At 46.7% G+C, this 27,678-nt stretch overlaps 2 protein-coding genes and 1 long non-coding RNA gene across 5 annotated transcripts in view; 2 read left to right on the top strand and 1 right to left on the bottom strand.

The window, feature by feature from the left end:
• Nucleotides 1-106: 106 nt before the first annotated feature.
• LOC108641431 lies at nt 107-18,633 on the top strand. Of its 2 annotated transcripts, none has more exons than XR_001922006.2 (3): nt 107-240; nt 1,991-2,173; nt 17,588-18,633. It is a non-coding gene; the product is annotated as an uncharacterized LOC108641431 (long non-coding RNA). The 2 variants fall into 2 exon arrangements; XR_001922007.1 differs by lacking the exon at nt 17,588-18,633 and adding an exon at nt 7,333-7,472.
• LOC103763053 (ras-like protein family member 11A-like) lies at nt 16,123-27,678 on the bottom strand. Its single transcript, XM_008929763.3, has 4 exons — nt 27,200-27,678; nt 25,790-25,846; nt 23,478-23,560; nt 16,123-18,772 (listed from the first exon to the last, which is right to left on the bottom strand). Exons 1-4 carry the CDS (start codon nt 27,342-27,344, stop codon nt 18,305-18,307), a joined length of 753 nt encoding a protein of 250 aa, XP_008928011.1. The 5' UTR covers nt 27,345-27,678; the 3' UTR covers nt 16,123-18,304.
• The window catches only part of LOC103763054 (ubiquitin carboxyl-terminal hydrolase 12), a 37,972-nt gene continuing 33,755 nt past the window's right edge, over nt 23,462-27,678 (top strand). For both annotated transcript variants that reach the window (XR_003916229.1, XM_018083299.2), the window contains exon 1: nt 23,462-23,579. Coding sequence is in view for 1 of the 2 variants with exons in the window: in XM_018083299.2 (XP_017938788.1) it covers nt 23,577-23,579 (3 nt within the window). In the remaining variant the exon portion in view is untranslated. The remainder of the gene's footprint in view (nt 23,580-27,678) is intronic.

Here is a 27,678-nt window from a genome sequence, read left to right as displayed (position 1 = left end):
GTTGTGTGATTTTTTTTTTCCCTTGTAAGTATTGTCTTATACCAAAATATTCTCCTTCCTTATCTACTGTAATTTGTTTTAAAATTGTTATCCTGGTCTTAGGGACATGGTGATAATTTCCATGACAACACAGAAAGATTCCAGAAACAGAGATTTCTGACTAAATATATGAAGGTTGTTGAAAAGCACAACTGTAAGAATTCTGCCTACTCACTGGGAATAACAGACAGAAGAGTTAAGGTATATGATCTCATCTTTGGAAACCAAAATGTTCTTTACATTGTGTTGATTTACTTCATGTGGGATGTTTTTAAAATTGGGTGAACAAGCATCTCTCCAAACTATAGCAATTTGGCCTTGATGTGCTGATGCCCAAAGCCTTGCTGGGTGTCAGGTCTTAAACTGGTCCTGATTCCACATGTAAATTCACAGAACAAACCCCCACAGAACCCAGGCTTTGTGACCAGGTGGCTGCAAAGAACTGAAACCCTTCTAACCCCCCATTTGAGCCAAGTGTAAAGCTGTGCTTGGATCCCACCCGCAGTTTAAACCTCACATTTGGGAGCGTCTCAAAGCAGAGTCCCCTGCCCCTGAGCTGCCACTGCCCGTGCTGGCTGAGGCACCTCTGCTGGAGCACCCAGCTCTCTTAGTGTCACATGGGCTTCCCCCTGCATTTATAGGGGCTTTCTGGAATTCCAACCACCACTCCCTGTGACAGGAACACCTCCACTGTGCTCCAGGTGTTCTGGGACAGGATCCTTCAGCAGGTACCAGTTTACAAAGACAATAAGTCCCTGTGCCTTTCCCAGGGGTAGCACCAGGGCCAATGACATGCAGCTCCATGTTGGGGAAGGAGTTACTTTGGAATAGTTTATGGATTTAGAAAAGCCCTCACTGGAAGTGATGCTCATTATCACAGGGTCCTGCACCCACACCTGTCAGTGACTAACAGTTCCTAATTTATGCTAATAGCTTCCCCAGTCAGATGGGGATGGTTGGTCCTTCACACTGCCCTGCTCTTTTGTTGTGGTTCCCCTCCAGAGATCACCAAACAATGCAATTTAACCTGGGGGTTGTTCCTGGGAGAGAGCTGCCCACTCCTATCTTTCTACTGCCTCCATAAATGCTTCCCTTTGCATGGCAAATAATGCAAATCAGGGCTGAATTTTTGCCTTCCCTAATTGCAAAGCTGGTTACTCCTCTGTGTAAACAAGCTGATGGTGTTTTGTTTGCTGACAGAAAAAAAAAGAATTGGGCCAGTTTATATTTGGCAATGCTTGGGGTTTTGTGGGTGGTTCATGGGCTAAGCCTGATGGAGACATTTGGTTTCTATTGAATGTTGGAAAATAACAAGATTTTGGAGAAAAAATCCTGAATCTTCTTGGTGTGAAGTGTTTGGTTGGGCTCTGATCCCCTGATTTTTCTGCTGTTACATTAATAAAACCTGAAGTAGCAAATGAAAACAGATTAATTGCATACTGTCATCCAGCAGCTTTGGTTCTGTTTTCCAAAATTTTCTGTAGCTACTCACATCTCTAAAAGGCTGTAAAGTGCCACAGTGCTCTATTGGTGGAATTCCATACATCTCACCTTTCCTTCTAGAGGTAGAAATAATTCCAAATGTGGAGGAAAAGAGACTTTTGCATTTATGTTTTTCTGTGTCAAGTCTTGCATCCTGAGGAAGTCCAGAAACTGTGTATCCTTGGGTATGGCAGCATCCAGGGACACCACTCCTGTGTCTCCAGCACAGCACAAGATAATGCTCGGGTTTGGGGCTTGGGGGAAAAAACAGCTGGAAAGGGTTGGAGGCATGTGCTGCACTAGAGGAAGTCCTGGATTCTCCTGAATCAGTTCCCAGCCTTTCCTTGTTTATCCTGGTGTGCCTCAGGTTGCTCTGTTCCCTCTAATCAGACTTTCCACAGAGTTTCTTTGGAGGTGTCTGTCACATTCCAGGGAATTGTTCAATGAGAGACACTCATTTTCCCTGCAGCCTCTGTGTGTGTGACAATGCTGGTACCACCTGTAAAGTCCTGGGATTCCCGTATCCTGGTTATCCCAGACGTGCACAGGGATAGGAACTGGGCATCCTCCCTACCTGAGTGCTTCAGGAACTGATCCAAAGAGAAACCTCTGGATGGACAACTGTTAAAGAGAACGTGACTCGGGGAAAAAGGTAATCCATCTTTTCTTACAACAGACTTGCAAATTGGATCAGCTTCCCGGATTTGCAGTGATCCAAAGGACATTGGCTTAGCCTCATGACTCCTTTTCATTCCATAATAGCCTGTGGGATTTAGTGATAAGAAACTGTCACTAAAGACTTGTCATCCTGAGCCAAAAATCTGTTCACAAGAAGTGACTCCTGCCAAAGACTTGGTTCTCTAAAGCCTCGGACTTTGGTCTCCAAGTGTTGTGGAATTCATGGGCTCCAAATGCAGGAGGAAAACCATATTTGCAAGCAGAGTTTTCACTTGGTTCTATCAGTGGGGACACTGAGTAGTATAAGTGAAGGAATTCAAGAACAGACTGTATTTAGCTCTAATTAAAGGGCAGTCTCAAAATTTGCCAGATTAAGTAAATAGTGTATTAGTTCTGTCTGTCACAGCCACGGACAGAGCAGTCCATTTGGAAGCTGAGTGATTTCCTGGAGGCACATAAAAAGTATGTTTTACATGGTATTTTACCACACAGAGTTTGGGATGAGCAAAGTGCTACTTATGCCCTGATTTAGGTGCCTGTTGCTCCTGTGCAGTTTGGGGTGGTTCTCTGCAGTGGCAGGGATTGCCCCTCAGGGGCTGCAGTTACACAGCTCCCAGAAGCACTGGGCTGAGAGCAAGGGAAAACTTTGGGAGCGGTTCGAGGAGGTTACACCCCCAGCTGACTTTGCCCCTGGTGTCTCAAAACAAGAGACTCTGAAATACGGGGTGATTTGATAGAAAAAAACCAGAAATATGATGCAGTTGTACCCCTGGCACTGCTACTGTGGCAACTCATTGGTGCAGCCTTGGCTGAGGGGTTTCATGCCACTGAAAGAGCCCCTGGGGGCTTTGGTGCCCAGCCTTGGACCATCCACTGTTAGGGGTTTTATTTGTCCCACTTGTGTTAATCAAAGAGATAAAGGTAAGCCTTAAAATATGTGGGCTAATCTGATCGTATCAAACCTATTTCAGATGAAAATTTAATTAAAAATGTGTAATCTCTTCATTAAAGGAACTAACAAGGCCTTTCATTATGCCTTCACAGTAGAAGTTCAGGCTGATGCAAGAAAACCTCTAGTAACATGAAGGGAGAGTTCATCTGTCCACACAAGATATTTGTCAGGCATTTGCCACACCAGAGATTTGTCCAGACTCTCCTTATAGGATCTTTTAGACAAGATTTTTCTATCTATTGTATAAGGTTAATATATATGGTATCTTCATATTAGGGAAAAATAGGCTCTCCTCTGAGGCACAATTCATCTCACCCTGGCAGAGACATATCCAGATGTCCAGGATAAGACAAAGTGTGCCCTTCAAGTGCTCATTTCTCCTAGTTGTAGAGAGAAGTTGGAAAACTAGCCTTCAGCCATATTTCTGTGTGCTCTACAGACAGAGCTCCTGACACTAATTTGGGCTGTGCACCCCTCAGGAGTGCCAGCAGACAATCCAACTCTTTACCTGTTAACAAGTATAGAACATTCTCCCTGTGGTTGTCTTTAATGCAGATGAATAATTTCAACCAAGTGGTACAGCCTTAGACATAACTCAGGCAACTTTCATGACTTATGCATGGCTGTAGTGTCACCCAGGAAAAGACAGAAGAGACAATTAAAAATTCGGGACAAATCCAAAGAATTCAGTAAGAAAACCCCCAGTGAGATTCCTGACTCTAATTGCTTTGCTGTATTTCCCCTGTAATTTATGGCACTCTGTCCAAGCATTAACCATTCTGGCAGTGGTCCAGCAGGCTGACAGGCTACATGTTAAAACCCAGCCAGCCTTCCAAAGAGATGAAGTTTCTCCCTCCCCATTCCTCCCTTCCTTTTCCTGTTGTATCTTCAAAAGGAGAAGGCCCAGTGGTAAATCCAAGCTGAGGACTGAGGCTTTTCACAGCCTGGTCACATCTCTGCTCCATGAAGTGCTCAGTCCTCCAGAGATTTGGTAAAAGTCTTCATTTTAAAGTGAGGAAACAAGGTTTTTTTTGAGGGAAATGTATTCTCCCTGGCTCTGGAACTTGCCAGTGCCAGGTTCTAAGCCAAGACTTCTATCAAACACGGCTGGTGTCCCTTGCTGTCTGCATTAGCACTGTTCTGTGGGAATGGTGGTGCTTCATTTCCCCAGCTCAGGGTGATCTCCTACATGTTACAACAGACAACTGCAGATACAGAGGGTCACCTCCAAGGCCTTCAGAGAGCAGATCATGAGGTGTGATGTGCCAAGGGCTGCAGATGGAGGGTAAGTCCTGCCCTGTTCAGCTGGAGCAGAGGAGACTGAGAGGAGAGCTCAGTGCAGTTCCAACTGCCTGGGCAGGGGCAGAGGAGGGGCAGGGACTGAGCTCTGCTCTGGGGGGACCAGGGACAGCAGCCAGGGAATGGCTGGAGCTGTGTCAGGGCAGGCTCAGGTTGGATCTCAGGGAAAGGTTCTTCCCCCAGAGGCTGGTTGGGCACTGCCCAGGCTCCCCAGGGCAGTGGGCACAGCCCCAAGGCTGCCAGAGCTCCAGGAGGGTTTGGATGATCCTCTGGGGCACAGGGGGTAACTCTTGGGGATGAGCCTGTGCAGGGCTGAGGGTTGGACTTGATGATCTTTGTGGGTCCCTTCCAGCTCAGCACATTTTGGGATTCAGTGATAACAGAACAATTAGTGTGGAAACACAGGAGTAGTCCATGGAAGGTCTATCCATGCACACTTCCCTGACCTGACCAAGGGCAGTGTGAGCTCCCAGTGCCCACACACACCAGGCACACACTGACAGGCTCCTACACGGATAGTTCAGTCAGATCAGGAGAGAAAAATGATAAATGAGTGGTTTAAAAATGTGGCTAAACAGAGCTCCTCTTTCTGCACCAGGATGTACAAAGCCACTGTGGGGAGTCTTGCTGATGGAGAGCTGGGATACACAATAAATCTCTAGAGTCTGGAAGCAAGTAGGCTCACAGTTTGTAAGCAGGAACATCTTTGGTTACCAGTAGGTGTCATTACAGGTTTGTGGACACTGGGCCCAGCACTTGTGACATGGTCACAGCCATGGCCAGGCTTCTTGGAACTCCACCTGCTCCTGTGGAGAGAGACCAGCTCCTCATTCCCACACTCCTGGGAGTTCAGGGCCCTTTCTTCAGTAATTCCTGCTCAGTGTTTTTCCTTAGCTCACACGTTCTCTTCAGCACTGCAGTGGGTGTGTAGGAAGTAGCTGTGTTTCTTCTTGGCACACTTTCCACAAGCCCTAAGAGAGCACCTTTAGAAGGCCTGGGTCTACAGTGGAAATGCCATTTTGCCAACATTTCCAAGTCCACCAAGCAAATCTCAGATTTCAAAGATGTCCAGATGTATTTGACTGAGACTTGAATTAGAAAAATGACCTTTTTACTGTTGCCACATTGTTCTTTGGGTGGTTCGGTTCTCTGCCTCCATTCCCAGGAGAGTGCAGGATGTTTGTGTCAGCACCACAGAGACAAACAAGCAGCTCGTGGGGCAGGAACAAGAGCATGGAGGCTGCAGTGGGGGCACGGGGACTGTGTGTGTAACCCTACCCAAACATCCACCCCCCAAGCTCACATTTCCATGTGCAGCCTACTCTGCCATGTGGATAGAAGCCCACACTTGTATGGATCTTTGGTGGTCAGAGGTACAAACACACAGTCCGAGCTCCAGCCTCCTCTGGTGAGACAGGTTTCCTGCCCTGAGTGACTCCTCTATCTCACCTCTGTGGGTGGCTGGGGCTGTAGGAGGGCTCAGAGAAGGGCTCAGGCAGCCTGGAAGTGCCTTTGCTGGAATTCCTTTGCCCAACACATCCTCAGGTCACATTCCCTGTTCCACAGCTGCAGCCCACTGAGATCCACACTGCTTCTGGAACTCACCTTGGCCTTTCTCTTCCTCTGCTGCTTCTGACTGATTAGAGAAGAAATCCTTGTTCTCAGTCCCAAGGTACTTGTTCCTGCATCCTATTCCCATGGTCCAATTCCCCACAGGAATGCCATTCTTCCTGAGGCCACTCTGATCCTCCTGGATGTTAATGGTGCCTCCCAGCTCCACAGCATCAGCAACTTTGACTCTGTGTTCTGACAGCTGGTGCCAGGGTCATTCCCAGAAATATTTTACAAGGTTGGTTGCAGGTCTGATTCTTCAGAAATGCAATTAAATGGCCCATTCCAGCCCAATCCTGCTCGGTCCTTTATGCTACCATTTATTATTTTAAAGAGTGTTCTATCTACAGCAAAATTCTTATACCAAGCCTTGTCTTCCATGGTTTAACTACTGATGCCCCAGCTGATAATCTACCAAATCCTACCCTGCTGTCCACATAGCCCAGAGCAATGACATGTCCATGGACATCTGGTGAACTGAATCCTCTCTTCTTAAATCCCCAGGTGTTTATTGGGATGCCTGAGTAGGGGTAGCTAAAGCACATGGTTTGGGACCTCAGGAGTGGAATATGTTGGCCCTGAAGTCTGGAATAAAGAACACCCCTCCCACAGCCCTGCTGCCACTCACAAGTGGCACAACACTGCCCTGAGTTTTCAGTGCCACAGAACTGCCTCCATGGAGTGTGTGGAGAGGATGTTAAAGCAATGAGGCACAAGTGGAGAATCGAGAATAATAATTTATTGTAGAATATATTAACCAGATTCCCAATGCCCAGGTTTGTGGGCTGTAGAGAGCTGTCAGCCATAACCACATGACTACCATGCACCTGCCCAGCATGTTCAGGGGGAATTTTAGAAAGGACAGTGTGGTTCTGCAGGGCAACTGCAGGTCTTTTCTCCTGGCCTTGTAAGCCCCCAGTGATCTGGGAACCACAGCTCTAGCTCTAGACAGTGTTCAAACTCCTTTGTTCCATTCTTAGAACTGAGATTAAAGTATCTTCCTTAAAAGAGGCTAGAATTTCAAGGCAAAAATTTATTCAACAAGCTGATCCACTGAAATCAAATGAAAAATCTGATGCATACAGAAGTACTGGTAATAGGAGAACAGGTTTACAATGGCAAGGCTCTCTATTTTTTGCTCTATAATGGCTTGAAATATGATGGTACTAAATTTATGTCTTTAAAATTTTTGGACTTCATAAAACTCACATAATGGACTAAGCCAAGTGGCTCCTTAGAGTTCATTTTATTTCCTGGTCTTTTCTTTACAGGTTGGGATGATATCTTTATTGGGGCATCTGGACTTGCTGCAACACTGAGAGGTAAATTAGGCATAAATAGTCAGAAGAGCACTCAGAGATCTGGATATTTGTGTAGCTGCCATCGGCATCAGAAACAACAGTAAAGCAAAGGGAGGGAAACACACCAAAAAAGGAACATAACCATAAACCCGAATTTAAATAGTATGGCCTAAATTTTCCATGACTGGTTTCATCAGTCACTCCCTAGTAGCTTTTATGCCCTGCTAAATGACAGCACAGGGAGTCCTGTGATGTGACAGCTCTTTGCTAGACCTGGGTTTGTGGGCAGGCACAGCTCCTGCCACCACTGGTGTTGTGACAAATGTGCTGCTCTGGAGAGCTGAGCTGTTCCCAGGACACTGCTCGTGCCACATCTCCAGCTCCCAGCACAGCAAGTGAGCAGCACTCATGAGGCTGCTCCTACCCCAGAGCATCCACTGACCACTGCTGCAGCTCTGAGGGCGGGGGATGGGGCTGCTGATGAATTCAGGCTCTTCTGCTCCTTGAATTCTTGTGGGGAGATTATTTGCTTTACGGTGCCATTCAAAAGCGGTGGGGAGGTAACTCCTTTTGCTGTGTGTTTTTCCACTGATGTCAAGCAGTGCTGTGTGATTATATGGGCTATGCTTTGTTAATTATGACCACTTAGAAAACAATCCCACTGCATTGTCTCTGTGCTGGGTGGGTGAGTGTGTGAGCATTTCCAGAGTGAATTCCCAGCTGTGGAGCTCCAAGGCCATGTCCAGCTCACACCACGGAGCAGCGTGGGGCAGCGAGTCCTCAGGGAATGTCGACCAAACCAGCCCCAAGACTGGCAGCAGCAGGGCTGTGTTAGCACAGGGCTCCTCTTTGCAGTGAAATAGGGATTATTAACTGGAATGCAGCTCTCTGCTAAAGGAGCTATGCTGCCTCCGGGTCTATATGGATGTACCAGCACGGCCAGGGGTAGCTCACCACCTTCTGTACCACAGAAAGGTACTGCTGCACCTGCAAATAATCTATTGGGTTGTTGCTGTAATATCATAGTTGTTTTATGACAGTCCAGTAGCCCACAGCTGGATTAGGACTCCCACAGCTGGATCAGCACTCCCACATCCATCCTATCAGTCTGGTGCTGAACAACAGGGTACTTGATATCCTAAAGCCATCAATCCCAGTCACTAGGAATTCCTGTGCCAGGATGAATCTCACTGGGCTATTCCTGGAAAGTGAATGCAAAATATGCATGAGGAGTTTAAAGCAAATCAGAGGGCACCAAACATGCAGAGCTTCTGTTTACACAACTCCAAACTTTTTCCAAACTTCATGGAGATGGCCAGCAGGCGCCAAGGCTTCCTCTGCAAGGCTCTCTCTGCCATTGCAGATGCATCTGGGCTTTGAGAACATGTGTGCCCTGTTTCTTCTGCCTGTGTGAAACTGCCTTCTCAGACTCAGGAATGGCTTCTGCTGGAGGAGATCTCCAGGCTGGGTAAATCCTCACTTAATAAAAGCCAGCAGCTGGATTTCTTTTGATCCACACGACTCTCCTGGTGCTACAGCAATTTACACCACTTGAAAATGTGGCTAAGGCACATATAAAATAAAAAATCCCAGCCTGCACATTTGCAACAGGAAAGCCTGTGCGAAAGCAGCTCTGTCCCAGCCCTGCCCCCTGGAGAACACTCCCAAGGTGAGGAGGAGGCAGGCTGCCAAGCCTGGCCCTGTGTTAATTCAGCTCCCTGAGACACATCAATCTGGGTTTCTGCTTCTGGGATTCACTTTCCTCAGAACAGTTGCTCATTCTTAGGTTTAATGAGAAGCTACAGAGCTCTTGTATCTTTTGTTTGTAATTAGAGAGCAAAGCCTAATCCCCACTTCCTGCTCTATTAATAACAAACTATCAGCTCTTCTCCACACAGGAGAGCAGCAATTGAATACTGAAAACAGGGACACCTGCCTTGCACACAGGGGCTCTGATCAATATATCTCACAACACTTCACAGGGGAAGGAAATATTTGAATTCTATGGGAACTGAAGTGCAAGGGTGGGACAACCTGAGCACCATCGAGTGCTCCTGTTCCCTTGGATTGCTTGGTCTGGCACTGGCAGGAAAACAAGCCCCAGAGAAAGGGAATGCGAAGATATGGGGCCAGAGGAACTGGTAGTATCCCACAAAGGATGTTCCAAAATACACAGAGAGATATCAAATATAAAGAGATACAAACTAGGATCTTTAAGTTCTGCTCAAAGGCTGAAAACTGGTGGGTCTGACCCAGGGAACTTTCATATGGCCCGTTTTAGAAATAAAATGTTTGGAGCTGTGGGCAGGAGTGTGACCTTTTCCTAACTCACAAGAAACATAGAACTCCTAAAAAGATTTCTAGAACCCTCCTCAAGGAGCTTTATCCTGGAAGCTTTAGGAGCCACATTTGCCTTAAAAATAGGATTTGTACCTCTGAGCCCCCAGAAATGCTCCCTGCCCAGACTGTCTGGCTGTATCATTCACCACTCCAAATCCAGTGTTAGCAGCTCTGTTATTTAAATCTTTCTGAATCCTGGTGACAAACTGGCCTGAGGATTTCCTGCCATGAAAGGAGTTTGTTTTTTTCCTGCAGCTTAGGGACAAGTGGTGTTGAGCAAGAGGATTTGTCAGCTGATTCCCTTCAGACATTTGTTATAATTTGGTGGGAAGATGCAGAATTTACTATTCTCAGCAGCAGGCTGAGCTCTCAAACCTCTCTGTGTTCCTGCCATCCTTTGGGGAGGGGGATGTCCTGGTCTCTGCCCCTTGGGAGGGGGCTGTGGGGCATAAATTGTAGGGTTTATTGCCTTGATGTGCACTCAGTTAGTGCTGCCATGTGCCTGTGACACCCCACCACATGCTAAAACACCAGCCCCCAAAGGAGCACATGGTGCCCTTGCTCTGATGTGTTTTAGGGAGAGAAACAAGGAATTAGGGTGGACTGAGTAAGCCAGGGAGGTCGAGGCTGTTGTGCCTGGCTTAAGAGGCAGTGGTATAATGCATTTAATTAAGTGTTTGTGTAACTGTTTATGCTCTCTTTTTTTCTGAATCCCTGTATCAATGATTAGAAGTTTATGTTGATTGGCAAAACATTAAATAAGCAAAAATTCCCCAGATGGAAATTTTGCCCATGGCAGAGAAGGTGAAAACTACATGGAAAGAGATAAATGTGATGCCCTGACATGTAGAAATATGTTTGGACATGGTGAGAGCCATGAATGAGGGTTTGGTCCTGCAAATGAAACCAAAGCAAGCCATTTCTTTGTGTGAGAAATGATGTGAGATCAGGTTGGTCTGAAAAATCCAATGAATTGGAAATCTGATGAGGTTGCAAACTGAAGTTGGCTGTGCTGAGTGGAGCCCTTTGGAGGAACAGAACAGACCTGGGAGCACAGGAAAAGATCCACACAGGAAGGAAAAACAAACACGAGTACCCCCAAAGGAGTCCCAGCTCCTGAGCTTGCAGGGTGCAGGAAGGACTGAGGGACTTTGTGTCTGGGCAGGGACACTGTGAGAAACTCCTGTAGCGTGGGAACTGTGCCCAGAGCAGAGCAGGAACTCCTGGGAGAGGAGAGGCAGGAAGTCCTTAAAGCCACACACCCTGTGCCCATGGCTCCACCAGGGCCATCCCAGCTGGGCTGAGGTGCCTGGGAAACCATCCTTCCCATTTCCCTGGGTGTCCCTGTGCTCCTCTGGCTTCACCAGCTCACCATCCACACTCCCCTTCTCCCATCTCTCCCACACTTTGACCTCACACCATGGAACTGTCAGAGTGAGGAAACAGTTTGAGCTGAAACATTCATTCCACATTACGTGATTCCAGATTAAAGGCAGGAAACATTTAACCCTTTGACAGCCTTCTCCCCTCATCCTGTGATGCCTTGGCTCCAAACTCCTGGCAAACCACATGGAAATAGGTGGCGAGCATTGATGGTTTTTGGATGTATGTCCTTGTCTTACCAGGAGCTCTTACAGGGGTTCAGGGGTGTCTGGGCTTTGTAAACTGAACATTTGCCCTCAGCCCTACTCCCAATTCTTGGGTCTTCCAGTGCTGAGACATATTTGCAGTGTGGGGAAAATGTGCACTGCCAAAAGTACAAAGAGATGAACCTCTGGCTCCATGTGTTTCACTTCACTCCCCAGTTTGAGGTTCATAAGTGCAAATGGCTGAAATTAAAACTACAGAAATAGATAAAATGAGGACTCAATGCTTAGCAGGCAGGATTTACAAACAAAACCTCTTGCTTTCTTTAAATAACACCAGCAGAATAGCACTTACATAGAAAATGTATCACTTCACAGCCCTGACACAAACATGTATTCTGGGTTCTAAAAGCTGCTCTTTTGGCAGATCGTGGCTCTCCTGAGGGCCAGTTCCTGCTCTCCAGCACTGACTGATGAGCACTGCTCAGAGATATTTGCTATTTGGGGCTGGCTCTTGGACTCTGGACTTCATAGGTGGTCTTGGCAGCTGAAAGGGTGGCTGAGAGTGGCGACTCCAACCCTCCATTCCCTGCTGGAGCTATCCCAGCATGTGCACTGAGACCAGCCATCCCACTGCAGCCCTGCAGGAGCAGGAGTGACTCTGCCCTGGGGGACCCATGTGGGCCAGGAGGTGCTCAGGCCGTGGGGTTTCCCCACTGCTCTGAAGGATGGAGATGGGAAACACCGCATGGCTCTCCAAGGCCTGGGCTCTGCTGTTTCATGTCAGCAGAGCAGCTCCAGATGAGGAGTTCACAGAAACAACATTTTGATTCAGGCCCAGAGAGCCCATGGTTTCCCAGTAACCATTTTCTGTGCACTGGGGAGGTTCTCACAAGTGTTGACCTCCCCCAGCATTCCCAGACTGAGGGATGGGAGCACAGACTGTTGAGGTAGAACTGCCATCACCACTGTCTCTATATCCAGCACTGCCACCAGCCTGTTACCTTTCCCAGAGCTCGAGGGAGGCTCAGTCTCTCTTATCAAAAATCAAATGCAGACAGCAACATAATTTAAAGATTTTATTTCTCCCCCTGCTCTTTGCTGACAGCCCCAGAGCTGCTGAGGTGTGCACAGTGTACCTTGTTCTGCTGGGTAAAGAGTGAAATCAAAATGAAACAAAGACTCTTGCTCATTCAAACTCATAGAACCCCAGACTGGTTTGGGTTCGAAGGGACATTAAAGAGCATCTCATCCCACCCCCTGCCATGGGCAGGGACACCTCCCACTAGCCCAGGTTGCTCCAAGCCCCGTCCAGCCTGGCCTTGGACACTTCCAGGGATGGGGCAGCCACAGCTCCTCTGGGCAATCTGGTCAAAGCCCTTTGCTCAGAGAGCACGAGTATGAGTTTCAGTCCCCAGCAAATGTAAAACCACGATCTTCACCAAAGAGAGGCAGGCAAGGGAAGAGGCTGTTGCACTTCAGTGGGATATTCCAAAATAGTTCCGCTTTTTCCTCATGGCACAGGAAAATACTGAGCTTTGAAGTGAAATGCAGTGCAGAACACTGTGAGGAGTGGTGGCTCCTGCAAGCATCTGGAAACCTGGATCCCAGTCAAAAGTGACATAATTCAACCCTCTTTGTGAGAGTTCAAAGCCCAGAAAAAGCCCAACCTCTGCTTATCTGGTGAGCTTTGTAACCAGCAGAGAAGGTACAGTGTGTCTCCAGATTCAGCAAAAAACCCCCTAATATCTTTTCAAAATGACTGGTTACTGATTGTGAGTGTTCTGCATGACTGCCCAGAGAGAAGAAAAACGTCCTTAGGAACAGTCTCCACAATCATCCATAATAACAGCACAAGGCATCATCTTCAGAAAATGTGCAGCTTCCCCCTGACCTGCCTGAGGAGACTGGAAGTGTCTCTGTGACGAGATCCAGAGCCTGAGACTTGAAACCCACTTGGATAAGAAGGAAAATGTAAAAAATGTATCTTCTAAAGAAAAGGAGATTGATATGACAGCTCCTGAACGAATTGGGTCCCAGGGTTTACAGAGCCCATCAGCTCATCTCTCTGCTTCATATTTGGTGGTTTTCCATCTGCAGGAAAAACTGAAGCACCATCATTTAGGATGAACTTTGTCCACTTCATGATGGATGAAGTTATTGCACCAAAGGAGGCTGACAGATGAAGGGAGACTAGAACTGGGTTTGCTGCTGTGCTTTCCATGCTGCTGTTTATTCTAAAATCTTCAATAATGGGCAAAAATCTGACAAAGCAGAAAATCCCCAGCTGTCCTGAGCTCATCTGCCACTTGCACAGCTGCTTAGAGAAGAGAACCTGCTTGGCTGAACCAAAGGGATTTCAGAGGGAGCAGCAAAACTTAAGAACTGAGTAGGTTTAAGTGAGCAATGACCATATTAATGAGCTCAATATCAAGCACAAAACAAGGGAAGGAAACATTGGGCTAAGCCAGTGGGAGCACTGGGGAGAAATGGCAGGAATTCAAGAGTTTGTCTAAATACAGAGTTTTACTGACTTCATTTAGCTGTGCTGTAAAATGCTTTGTGTAAATAAGGTCAAAAGACTAAGTAGACACTTTTCTTTCTCTATAAACCATGTTTGGAGTTCAAATATTGGGAAATAAATTTGAAACTAACCAGCAAAAAATCTGTTTCTAAACCAAAGGAAGAAGAATTGAGGAAGTTTTTGCTTGCTAAGTTAAATGAGAACAAAGGCATGAATGGAGAGGGACAAAGAGGGCAGAGCCAGTGAGAACAAGGTGGGGGGAATTACCAAAGGAAGAGTCTTGCTTTGCCTCCACTACTGATAGATTGGATCATATTCTCTAGCCCCATTGTCCCTGATATTGAGGCTTCTGAAGTGAAACTGGAGATCTTTTGTAACTTTAATGACACGGTTTTCCTGTGCTGGCCCCAGAGGAGACAGGCCCAGCTCAGAGCACTCTGAGAATGCACCAACAGCTCAAAGTTAGCAAGTGTGCCATTGTGTTCTGCTGCTCCAGGGCCTGTGCTGGCCCTGCAAACAGCTCTGCCACGGTCAGGGGGACCCTCACTCAAAATCTTCTACCTTACCAGGGGGCAGAGAGAAATCTAGCAGAAACAATCAGCTGGCAGCCTTCCAGTTTGCCTCGGAAAACAAGCGGATTCCTGGTGCAGCCCAGATTCCTTTTGATGCCTCAGGAAGTCACTCTTTCCTCTTCATTTGTACACCTGACACCAATGCTAGGAGCAGCCAGGTGCCCTGGATACAAACATTCCTGTCTGAGCTGGTCCCTGAAATCAGGGTCTGAATTTTCTGTTCTGAACCTCTGCTTCAGTGTAAAAGTGGGATCCAGACAGCTCAGTGTTTAAGGAATGCAGAAGTGAGATGTGACTTCTGCTGTCAATATTTCGTCTCTCCCTGCTGCAGTGTGGGCAATTCCTTTCTTTCTCATGGCTGACCCTCTCCTGTGGGTGCTGAGGGTGGGACAGACGTGTCCATACCCTTCCCCTCACCTGTGGACACAGTGACTCCAGTGAAGAGATCTGGCCAAGAGCAGCAGGCAAGTCACAGCAAAAGTTAAGAATAGAGCCTGACTTTCCCATCTCCCAGGTCCCACTGTATTTCCGTGGGGAACCACTGGAAACGTGTGAGAAATGCAACTGTCAGCGACAGGGCAGAAAATAACCATTTCCAAATCCCCTCAATAACTCCCAGGGTTGCTGTAACTGCTCAGTGCCAGCCTTCAGCTCAGTCAGGTCCTACCACAGCCTGTTGTTTCCGTCACTTCTCCCAACTTTTAATTACATCCTTGGGTAACACAACTCTCTGTGCTCTGTGCATACCTGGAGGGAGGTGCATGGCCTGGCAGCTGCTGTAAAGGGTTGAGAATTAATTACAAAGGACACGGGGTTTGAGCTCCTCTCAAGTGCTTGCTCAGCTGTGTAACCTTGGGGCAAGTCACTCGGCTGCTTTGTGCCCAAGCAAACCCAGCTGTAAAGCATCTTGAAAACCAGATGGTGCTGAAGGTTTAAAGTGCTCAGGAGAATGATGACGGATGGAGGAAAAAAATTCAAAAAAAGAAATTCTCCAGCTCTTGCTGGCAGTGGGGTTAATCCGGACTGAATCAATGTAACTGAGAAGAAAATTTTCTTTGATATCTGAAAAACACCCCACACTCCCAAATCTGTTTTTCCTTTCCTCTTTTGACTTTATGTCAAGTACCTTCTCTCTCTCTCTTGGGTTAATTTAAACCTTCAGTGAATACATGTTTTTCCCTGGCAGCCTGAAGTTTCTAATTCAGGATCAGGTTCTACATGACTAAACTTTGATCTTTTACATGATTATTTTTAGGCACTTGATTCCATAGCATTCTTTTCTCCCTGCTTTTCCTCCTGCCATTGCCTTCAGTGGCGCAGGGATGTTCTGGGGCTCAAGTACTGCCCCCCAAAATAAATACTGAGCTTTATTGCCTTCTGGAGATGGTACACCCTGGCTTAGAACCAGTGTCAAAGCCACTCCAGGATTTGTATTGCTGGTCAAACAAAGGAAACACGGAAGTTTCTGTAGCAGAATAAATGTTTGCCACATATTAGTATTTAAGAGAAGACTTAAGTGTTTCAATATTTTTTTGCTTTAGCTAAAATGTAGCATTTTTTTCCCAACAGGAATGTGGGAATACTTACTTATGTAAGGAATATTTGTGTGTGCTTCCAAAGCAGGGTGTCTGAGATTGCAAGAAGGGAAACCAATATATTTTAGTCTAGTGTAAACAAGGAATATTTAAAGATGTGAGACATATAGGAGCCATTTTATCCACTACTCAGGAAAAACCTTGCATGGTTTTATTAATCACTAATGAAAATAAACTTTGACAGGTTTGAAATTGGATGAACTTTCTTCCCAAATAAGAAAGGATCAGAGCTGAAGGAGTGAGTTAAAACAAATCTCACAGGCTGGAGCACCAAAACCTCTTAGGCTTTTATGAAAACAAATGTCAGCAAATTGTCTTCAGCACATTTAGCCCTTGTTATACAGCCCTGGGATGGCAAAATACTTAATTGCCATTCAAAATTGGTGATCATTTTTCCAATAGAAAAATACTTCGGTTTGTATGTCTCTGACAAACTGCTCTGTTTCATGATATTGAATCTTTGGGTTCAATATTTGAGCTATTAAATCTTTAGATTCAATATTTGAGCTGTGCTATCAGTAACTTAAAACATTGAAATTCTGTGCCATAAATACCATTCTGAAGTGCCTGTGATGACTAGTGACACTGCTCAAACATCAGACTGTTAATTAACCGTTAGCCAAAGTAGAAATCCCCTGACATCCTTGGAGACCCCATCTGGGTGACTGAACTTTCCTTTTCTCCTCCTACCACCACTTGAAACTGAATTTAAAAACAGGTGCAGGTCATTTGTGGGAATTAAAGAATTTAAAATTAATCAGAACACAAGACATTCTCAATGCCCAGCTGTGGAGAACAATAAATAAACCAGAAAGTGAGCTCTAGATAAAGGCAATCCAGGTGAGCAGAGTTGTCTAATGTGGGGACACAACAAATACAAAATACATTTTCAAGTCCTGGGCTCCACAAATCCTCATCAGATTCAATTTACATTTGTGTTGCTCAGGATGAGTAGAAGGTTGATTTAGCTCAGTATTTCCAGCTGAAACTGCAGCTGGGAGTGTTTTTGTATATCCATCAAACCTGGAGGTTCCCTTCTGTGTCTCTGAGTATAAATCATTGAGCTTCACTTCATGGTCCTGTGAGTTGCTCACATAGGTCTGTTTGAAGGAAGGGTTGTTGCATCATGAATTTTACCTGGTCCAACCCCTCTCACTGAGAACAGAATTATGGAAGTTCATGTTGTTGTTACTGGACCCATACACCAGGGCAGCTCATGGGATACAGCTTCAAATCTTTGGAATGCTGGGACACAACTGAGGCACTGCCACTGAAGTGTATGTTAATATGATCTGGATGCTCTGTGAGGTACCCAGGGAGGTCTGGTCTTCAGGAAAACAACAAAATCAGGAATTCATGAAGCCAAAAATTTCAGGCATCATAAAACATTTTCATCTTCAAAAAAGCCCCCAAAACTAATGATTTAAACATACTTCACATGAAGGCCTTGTTTCTTTAAAACAGCATCTTGAACTTGAAGTCTAACTAGCTTGGGAAAAAAAAGTTCAGTAGTTTTGGGTGACCTCCTTGCTCTTGATCAATACAGTCTGGTTTTGGGCAGATTTTAAACCACTCTGATCTATTTGTCCCTCTCTTATTGCCATGTAGGAAGCCTTCAAAAGAATGAGAAGTGTGAGAAACTGCCTACAAAATGCTGCTCCAAGGACCTATTTTGCCCAAATAATCGCTTTCAAAAACAGTCAACATGCTTTTAAAGAAAAATAACCTGGAAAAATAGTGATATAAAAGCTCCCTTTGAAGAGACCCTGTAAGGCTGAAGCTTGCATTTGAACAAATCTCTCCCTAAGTTTCTAAGAACACTTTCTAAACTGCCGTTTAAAACCTTTCAGTTACTACTTTTTGCTATTTATGCTCTTCATTGACTTTTTGCCTTTATTTTCCACTCCTGTGACCAAACAAATCTCGTACCTTTTGCTTGCTCAGTACAGCTCACGTTGTTCTCCTCATGCCCTGCTGCAGTTCATTGCCTGTGTTTGGGAACACCACCATCCCCAAGAGAAGCAGGATTTAATTACTTTTATTAATGAAATCCACTTTTGAAGACTAAACCATTTGACTATGTCCCTTTCAAAATGGAAATAACTGGGGACAAAACCTATTTTTAAAAATCGCAGTTTGCAAATTCTTGTCTCAAAGAGCAAATTCTGTGAGTTCCTCTGCAGACCCAGTAAGTTCTGCAGGTTTCTTTGCAGAACCAGCTCAGACTTTATAGGAAAATGTAAAGACCAAGTGGAAGAGCCTCTCACACAACCTAAATTGTTACAGCTCGTCGCCTTTCTGGGGAAAACAATTGCTGTGGCTCCCTCAGAGCGCGGTGGCAGATTTCCCTTTGGAGGTCAGGGCCTGTTTCAAGCGTCTCTTCAGGTCCTGCATGTTGGGGGACTTGGGCCGGATGAGGTGGAGGCCGCGGCGCTTCTCTCCGTTGCAGCTGCCGATGATCCTGCTGAGCTCCTGGCACAGCTGCTGGAAGGCCTCGTGCACGCCCTCGCAGTTCTCCCGGGCCGACACCTCGTGGTAAGTGCCCCCCAGCTCCCCGGCCAGCTGCAGCCCCTCCTTGGAGGACACCTGCCTGGCCCGCAGCAGGTCGCCCTTGTTGGCCACGAGCAGCAGGGGGATGTTGGCGTTGGGGTGGATCCTGCGGATGTGCTGGTGCAGCGGGCGCAGCACGCGGTAGCTCTCGTAGTCCGTGATGGAGTACACGAACACGAAGCCGTCGGCCCAGTAGATGGAGCGGTTTATCTGCTCCTGGCAGCAGATGCTGTCGGTGTCATCCTGTGCCAAAGCAAGAGGGGGATGTTAGGAAAACAGGGAGCAGAGAGAGCCACGGCGGTGCCGCGGGACTGGAGCGTGGGGTCGGGGTGAGGCTGTTGGTCATTGCACCGGCAGAAACTTCTCCCAACATACCAGGGACAGGGGACACCCCCGTCACATCGGGCCAGGGGGCTCAGCCTGGAGAAAAGGAGGCTCAGGGGGAACCCTCTGGCTCTGCAATTCCCTGACAGGAGGAGGGAGTCGGGAGGGGGGGGGCGGGGGTTGGGCTCTGCTCCCAGGGAATGAGGGACAGGACAAGGGGAAACGGCCTTGGGCTGTGCCAGGGGACGGTCAGGTTGGACATCAGGAGGAATTTCTTCACAGAAAGGGTGGTCAGGCATTGGCAGGCACTACCCAGGGAGGTGGTGGAGTCCCCACCCCTGGAGGTGTCCAAGGAAGGACTGGATGTTGCTCCGAGCTGGGGGACAAGGTGGGGATGGGGCACAGGATGGACTCGATGATCTCAGAGCCTTTTCCAACCTCAGTGATTCTGTAATTCTGTGATTCTGTGAAAAATAAATAAGATGGCTTTATTACAAGCAGGGATTTCCATGGTTACCTCATGTTGAGATACCTGGAGGTTATCTGGGGAGATTGAAGAGCCATTTTGTGGTCAGGAGCTGGTGGGTTGCATGTTGTTCTGGTCACTGTTACTGACTGCTGCTTACTGCCTTGTTTCCTCTTCTGATTGTTCTGGTGGTTCTGGTCACTGTTACTACTGCTGACTCACTGTTTTGCTTACTGGTCTAGTAGGAAGGTGAATCGGAAAGCATGTAGGGCAGTGAGACCCACTGGGTCACTGCCAGGGGACCATGCGGCCAGGGGCAGGGAAACAACCTGACAGGTGGATGGGAACAAGCAATGAACCCACCAAAAGGCAAGGATTGCCTTTTGAGGAAGAGGTGAGCAGAGCCTGGCAGTTATGTAAATCAAGAGACCTTAAAAAGGCTTGTCCCCTCCCAGTCAGGTGTGCTCGGACCTGGTCACGAGGTTGAGTCACCCAGCCCGCTGAAATTAAAGGTCTTTCTTTCATGTTATTTGGCCATCTTTGAAAGTTTAATTAGAGATATTTCTCACAATTCTGTGAACATACTGCAGGTCAGCAGTAAGGTGGAGTGGAGTGGAGAGGGGTCAGAGCAAACTGGTTGAAAAGAAGAGAACAGCCAAAATACTGCTGTTGGAAAGTTTGCTCTGTGTTCCACGGTACCAAACCCATCAGAAACTCACGCTGATGTTGTGGATAAAACTGTCCTGGGCACACAAAGGGCATTATAAAATTCAGCAGGCTTGGCACACAGTTGTCCCTCAAGGTGTATTTTAGGGTGTTTTCCAATCCTTTATTCAGTCTCTATGGACAGAGGTTCTCACTAACTCTGTCTGGTGAAGCCTGAGGGGTTTTCCTGCCTTGCCCATCTCCAGACAGTCAAAGGCATTTGAAAAAGCAATTTTTTATGAAGAACCAATCCCAGGAACTGGAAAGGAGGTGAAATCTCCCTGCTGGTTTGCAGAGCAGCGATGGGTTCATATTATTTTTTGCTGGTCACCCATTTGCTCAGCCCATCCCCATCCTACTCACAAGCCACAACAATGCCCAGCACTGGGAACATAAAGCTGAATGAGACACTGCAGGGCTTGAAAACAGATCAGCTCACTTTTCAAGATGAAGCTATTTCCAGCTAATCCTCTGCCCTTTGTTATCCCTGCTGGCTGTGACCCACCCAGGGAGATCCCTGCTGCAGCCACTGCCGGCCTGCTGGGTGTGTAAGGACTGACATCCCTGTCAATATTACAGGATTTCTGGAACTCTGGCATTGCTTTCTTATCCAACAAGGCACCAAGAATATTCTGTATTCGGCTCTTGATGAACCTGGTAGGAATTAGGGGTATTTTGAGGTGAGTTCAACACCATAAATACAGAGCTCGAACTTTTATTATTGTTGCTAAATTCCACTCGAGAAATTTTCATCAACTATTAGAGCATATGCTCCATTATCTACAAAATAAATATCTGCCATTCACACTCATTTTAACAGAATTTGCATATGCTCAGCAATCACCCCAAAGAGATCACTTTCATTTAGGCACCTAAATATGGATTATAAAGCCCAACTTCAGGAAGCAGAGGTAGAAAAGGAGTAAAAATAATCAGTTCTTTCATGACAGATCAGACAGTAAAAAAAGAACTACTGACAAGTTCTTCTGTGGGAAAAAGGAAGCAGAATTTCTGAAAGCTCAGAGTATAAATTAGCCTTACAACTTCCATCAGGAGTTCTGCCAACGAACTGCTCTTTGGGAATATTTCAGGATTGCCCACAGAGACATTGGCTCATCACACCTTGCCGTTCCCTGCCCTTGCCAGCTCAGCGAGGTAAATCCTGTGAAACCGTGTAACAAAGGCCCTCCTCACTCGCCCCGAGCCCCCGAGCCCAGCAGAGCTGCCCGTGGAGAGCAGGACCCTCCTCGCAGCCCTGCCGGGAGGTCAATGAGGTGCAGCCCGGCCGGGCCGGGGCAGGCTGTGGGAAGAAGGGCAATTTGCGCTGTTGGTGTCAGGGCTGTCTCCAGGGTGGGGATAATTAACCACCCTCCACGGCCTGGAAGCCTCTTTTCACCACCGAACTCCTTTCACGGCAGAAATAAAAAGCGCTAATTGCTCTGGCAAGCGTTTGGAAATGCGTTTGGAGAAGGTGAACGCTCAGGGAGCCCTAATGAGCAGAAATGCTCAGTTACCCCAGCAGGGCCCACCCGGGAGGGAGAGGGATGCAGAGTCCCCAGCGGAATGCTTTATTCGGGAAAATCAAAGGCTAATGGGCTACTTTTTAAATGGAAATCTCTGCTCCAGAATGGGTTTTGAAGCACACACAGCCGTTTGCCATGTATAGACCAGCAATGAATCACCCAACAAAGCCAGTTATCTGCTTGCTTCTGTTTCTTTCTTAAACATTAACATTTCTGGTGGCTTGAATCCCGAGGGATTCCACATGACTTCCTCCTGGAACACTGTACTCAGCCTGCAGAGTGCAAGATGCACCATTTGATGCACACAGACGCAGGCTTTTATAAGATACAGGTGTCTGTGGGAACTGTTGGGACAGCCAGATCTTTGACTGGGACAAAGAAAGTGAAACTCCTTCCTAACTAAGTTAAAATCGTGTCTGACTGAGGAACCTCAGCTGTTGGCAAGATGGAATTTTGTGGAGCTCTGAGTAGAGTCACTGAACTATAGGCACAGCCTTAATTAGAAGAGAACTAGAAAATAACATATATGTGGTCTGAAAGAGAGAATTAAATCATTCCACTCCCTCTTTTCTCCCTAGGATAGAAGGGATAGGGGATTCCCTGTGTGAAGGGCTCATTAGGCAGCACCAGTTGTGCCTAATCCCCACTCACAGCTCCTTTTTGCAGGTCCTGCCTTAGCAAGCTGGCAAAGGGCCTGTGTGCTGTGAAGTCCCACTTGAATATCTGGAGCACTTCCACAGCAGCTTTTGTTTGCTTTTTAGTGTCCAGAGCAAATGAGGGCTCCTCTCTTCCCTCTGTGTCCCCTGGAGGCAGCAGAGTGTGGAACCTCATCAAAGCTTTCCACTTAATCTGCTTCCAGTCATGGGAGAAGTTGGAAATGGGAACTGAGGCTGGGGGAGCTTTGCTCGTCCCGTCCTGCAAACCCAGGCTGGAGCATTCTCCAGCCCAGAAATGCACCCCTGGGGCTGGGCGGGTCAAACAAGTGTACAGAGCTGTCCAGGGCGGCCTGAAAGAGGAGGAGAGAAGGTGCTGTTCCCATCCAGATGTGTTTGGCCAAGTCTAAGTTTAGACTGAGGTAAAGGCCACACCTAGAAGTTTAGGCTTGATGGTGGAAAGAGAAGACCTGATTTTATCATGACATCTCAGCTATTCTATAGGAATTATTGCTCTCGTAAGATTTCCACTATTCATGTAAAACCAAATTTCACTGCATTTCCTGCTGCTTTGACCCTATTTTCATCCTCCTGTTCTGCGTGTGAAGCAGGTCTTCAGGAAAGACATCTTAATCTTAAATCCTGCTTGGAAAAACGTTTGTAGAAACAGGTTCCTAATGAAATATGAAATCTAGAATATCGTAGAATTATTAATGTTGGAAAAGACCTCTAAGATCCTTGAGTCCAACAGAATATCAAAAAACACTGATAGAGTGGTGTAGATAAATGCCAACACCCTAAAAATAAGGAATTAATTAAAAACAAAGCAAGTGAAAAGGCACTGAAAATGACAACTGCTGTGAGGCCTCTCCCCTTGGAAAGGGAAACTTTTCTATATAAGAGAGACTTTGGGTGTGTAACAAGGTCTGAGCTGAGCCAGCTGGGCCTCTGGGCAGGTGAGTTTTCTGCCACGTAGGGACAGAAACCATTTGACAGGAAATAAAACAACCAAGGAGTTATGATTTCCCAAGATTATGATTTTCCTGCTGTTTAATCTCGGGATGCACTAATGTGTTTGAAACAGATATGGGTTAATTTTGACTTACTCTTAAAGGCACCTGATTTAACCACTCAAGGCCTATTAGGTGGGGCTTAAGGTACCCCCACGAGTCCTGGGTTTAGGCCAAGGTATTTTCCTGCTGCTAGGTGGAGTCACTTAGAGATGGAGCAACCATGAGACAACAACTGTGTGGAAAAGCACTGAGCAGATGTTTTACCTCCAGTGAGACAAAGGGAGTGTCCTGCACCTGCAGAGAGATCTGTTCCCCATCTATGGTGAACTTCCTGGAATACAGAGCACCTGGAGGGAAAGGAAGATGGTGAGTCCGGGACTGGAAGAGAAAAGAGCACAGAAAGGCAAAAGGGAACTGTTGGAAGGTAGAATTTTGTGGGATATGTAGCTGCCCATGGGGAAGGGAACGGCCCGGCAGTGGTTGTTGTTGGCTCAGTGGTGGGGGGTATTTACTGGGGGGGATGTTTTGGATGGACAGCCAGGATGGGGGTTGGGAAAGAGGCTCTTTGTACTGAATTAAATACTCCACATGGGGGCATAAATCCCAGTCAGGTTTCACCCCCTATTATTCACTTTATAAAATGTGAACTGCATTTATATTCCATCTCAAACCAAGATATCTAGATGTTGTCTGTAAGAGGAGTGAGCTGTTTCCTACTGCATTTTTCTGGATGTCTTTAAAAAAGAAAAACATTCTAGTTTGGGACAGTAAGTGACTGTATCCAAACCACTCAGATACTCTTTGGGATTTGCATGATTTTAGCAGAGTTTGGTTTAAATCCCCAAAGACTGGATGCTTTGAACCTGACCTCTGGTTAATCTGGATGACACATGTTCAGGGCCAAGTGCCAGTTCAGACCATCCAGGACTGATCTAGCTCTAATAAAACCATCACTAGTCTGGCCTGAAACTTAATTTTGTTACTGGAGTGGGAGTTAAGTGACAATGAAAATCTAAATCTTGATCTTATGAAATATCTGTGGTTGTGACAAGAACAACTTCAGATGTTGATGTCATCATGATTTTTCTTTAGAACTTAACACAAGTCATGTGGATATGTGAAGAAGTGCTTTCTGCACAGCTGGGGTGTACAGCCCTTCTGTCTGCTCCAAATACAATAGTCACTGCTGCCTCTAGAACAATGTGCTGCAGCTCCAACACAGAGGAACCCCAGCTGCTGGAGAGGCAGTAGTTCAGATTAACAGGGAGGTCAGCCAGTGACAATAATGCTTCTGAAAATCATCTTTGTTTCAAGGAAACAAGTGGGTTTATTCCAGTGGCAAAGAATCTGAGCCCATAGAAACATTTACAATACAAGGGAATTTAGCACCTGAATGCAAAGTGTTTTAATACAGACTGTGAGGGAATCTAGCCCTTGTGGGATTCATTTTGGGCTTTTTAAACAGGTCAGATATTAAGCTGAAAAGATGGCACTGTTTTATGGGAACCACGAGCAGCCAACATGTTATTCCTGTTGTGACCAAAGAGCAGGTTCTCCAGAGGAAGGAGAACACGGCTGAGTGATCCCAAATCCACTGCCACCTGTTTCTTCTTTCTGGCACATTTAGCTCTTCTCCAGCATGGCCGTTGGCCTGGGAGCTTAATGAGGAAAGCATGTGGTTCCCAGCAATGGCTCTGGCAGGAATCCACTGCACAGCTCGAGTCTGACTTGATGTACAACCTCCCCGGGAAGGGATGACGGAACAGGAAGAGAACCAGTGCAGCCAAGCATCAGGGTTACCCGGGGTCAGCGAGGGGGAGCTGTCAGGAGGAGCTTTCACATTGTATTTCATCAGACAGGCAGAGATCAAAGGTGTCGTGTTCTGCTCCCTCTTTCCTGCTTCTCATCCTGAGTTCTGCAGGCACCTCCAAAGTGAACCAATCGCTGCTTGGAATCCTGTCCACCTTCACCCAAACACTGTGAGCTGGATGTGCCAGTAGGAATGAGCACAGGGGACGTGATCCATCCTACAAAACCAGCCAAATCAGTCAGCATTCCTTGGAACAGAGGCTGTGAATGAAACAGGAACATACCCTCTGAGGTGCCGGCATTAAACAAGGAATGAATGGTCACTTTGCTTATCTGAGGGGAAGAAAACTTCAGTTTGGAAGTCTCCCTGGTCATAACAGCCTCTGAAAAAAGGGAATGCACAGAAAAACCCCTGAGCTGCATTTTACACCCTTTGGAATTGCTTTGGCTTCCCCGGGGTTCCAGGGAGAGCAGCGTTGGGTTTCCACGGTTTAGTTGTTCCTTGAGTCTGTGTTTTAGTATAGGTATGTGCCCAAGCAAACCTTTTACTCTGATCCTTTTCCATCGAGTAGGAAAAAAAATAGCTGAAGGGGTCATAAATAATGAGCCGTTGATTTATTGCTTTCATAGCTCGAGGCTATTAACTGAAAATATGCACCTTATGGACATCTAACACCGCCTGGCTTTCCTGTAATGTGCACCAGTCACTACAGAGAGCAGATTTATTTTCAAACTATCTGCAGTCCTGCTGGAGAGAGCAAACTCACCAGTGTTGGCTTCATAGTCCCCAATAAATCTCTTGGTGAGAAAACGCACAACCAGGGCTGCAAAACAATGACAAAAACATGGGCCCTTAGTGGGAACCAAAAGCAATCTGTGCAGAACACATGTAGCATCTTCCTGGAAGAATTAGTCTCATATGAAACCAAGTTAATCTCTGGACTGCTCACATGTTACTCTGCAAATACTTCTCTCAACACTCACAGAGGAAGATCTGGGGCCAGGCTGTGATACCTGATCCAGAGCTTTTCACAGCTTGTGTTGGAAGTGAGCCCTTCAGTGTGGCTGTTCAGGGTGGGACACAGAGGTTGGCTCCTTGTGACTGGAGGTAAAACAATCTGTGCTTTGCTCTGAAATAATGTAGAAAAGGACTAACAAGCCAGTGGACTGCAACTAGTCCAAACACCACATTTGTGTCCTGTGTCATACAAGAAGGGAGGGAGATGGATGGGATGGTTCTTCCTGGTCTTAAAAACCCTCCTGAAACCCAGGAGTGAGACCAGATCACACCCAGCAAAAAACTGCATGTGCTCTGCACACTTGTGTCTCCTGCAGCACCCCGGGCCTTCTTATTCCCCTTAACATGTGCTGCTTTTACATTAGAACATTTTCCTTTTTCTTGATACTTTAGAACACTTAAAATCCCATCATGGGAACAGTAACTTATATTCCTGTAGTGCTTTCCTGTAGTAGATTCCTAGGAACTTGCAAAACCACTTAATTACTGGCTAAATAAAACGGTTTATTCTGCAAACAACTCTTATCATAGATTTCATTTAAAACAATCATTTTTTCTCACAGTGGTCACCCTTTTAGCCCCTTTAGATGAAATTGCCTGTGCAATGATCTTCAACAAACTACTTAAAGATAACAGGGAAATGTGGCTGCTTCAAAGCCAGTCCAATGAAGTATTTTACTAAATCCTGTGGAACCTCAGATGTCATCAATCAGATCTGGTCTTAATAATTTCTGACATCATGAACCATATATTCAAAAGCAAAAATGCTCATTTTACCCTCTTTCCCACTCCTTTGGAGAATAATCCAGAAAGACACCTCTTGTACGCTGCTGTTTGTTTGCAGAGCATAAAATAGCATAATACAGCAGGGGGATAAGAGCCACTGGTGCCATTTTGGGGGGTGGAAATTTAGACACAGTTCAATAACTTACACAAGGCCAGGTAGAATCATCTGTGAGCACAAAACTCCCAGCTCTGCCCCTCCCCTCTCAGCCTCTGCTGCTCACACCCCCCGACAGCAAAGCCACTTCACTTTAAAAAATAATAACTCCAAATGTTCAAGATGCACCAAATTCTGCGGTGCTGGGTTTGCACGAGGTGCAGAGGAGCTGGGAATTCCCGCTGGCAGGAAAAGCAGGGAACACACCGGAGTTCTTACCTGTCTTGCCGACGCTGCTGCCGCCCAGCACCACGAGCTTGATGATCTTGTTGGGCACAAGGTCACCCACGGGGTACTCCGGGATGGGCAGCAGGAGGAAGTTAGTGGAATACTGGGACATGGTATCCTGAGGGATGAGCCGCATGCCAGGAATGAGAGCTGCTGCGCTCGGCCCGGGGGAGAAAAGAAGGAAAGCGGCCCCTCGGCGCCTGTTCCTGGCCGTGTATCCTTGGGGAGAGGAGCCTTCTCATCTCCTCAGAGCAGTTTTCTCCAGGAATGTGAGAGCGCCCGGCCTCCTCTTCCCGATGGCTCCGCTCAGACAGAGACTTTGGAAAGCAAAAGGGAACTTTCTGATCAGCCCCCGTGAAAACTGACTCCTCCATCCCGCAGCCAATCACGAGGGGAACCGGGACATTCCTGGAGCCGGGCACGGGGAGCCTGAGCCTCCATCCCCGGCTCTCCCCGCGCTGCCTCCCTCC

Source organism: Manacus vitellinus, unplaced genomic scaffold (genome assembly GCF_001715985.3).
Source record: "Manacus vitellinus isolate BGI_N305 unplaced genomic scaffold, ASM171598v3 scaffold_62_pilon, whole genome shotgun sequence".
Taxonomy (NCBI): Eukaryota; Metazoa; Chordata; class Aves; order Passeriformes; family Pipridae; genus Manacus; species Manacus vitellinus.
Note: the sequence above shows the minus strand (reverse complement) of the source record. Positions and strands in the feature narration are given on the sequence as shown.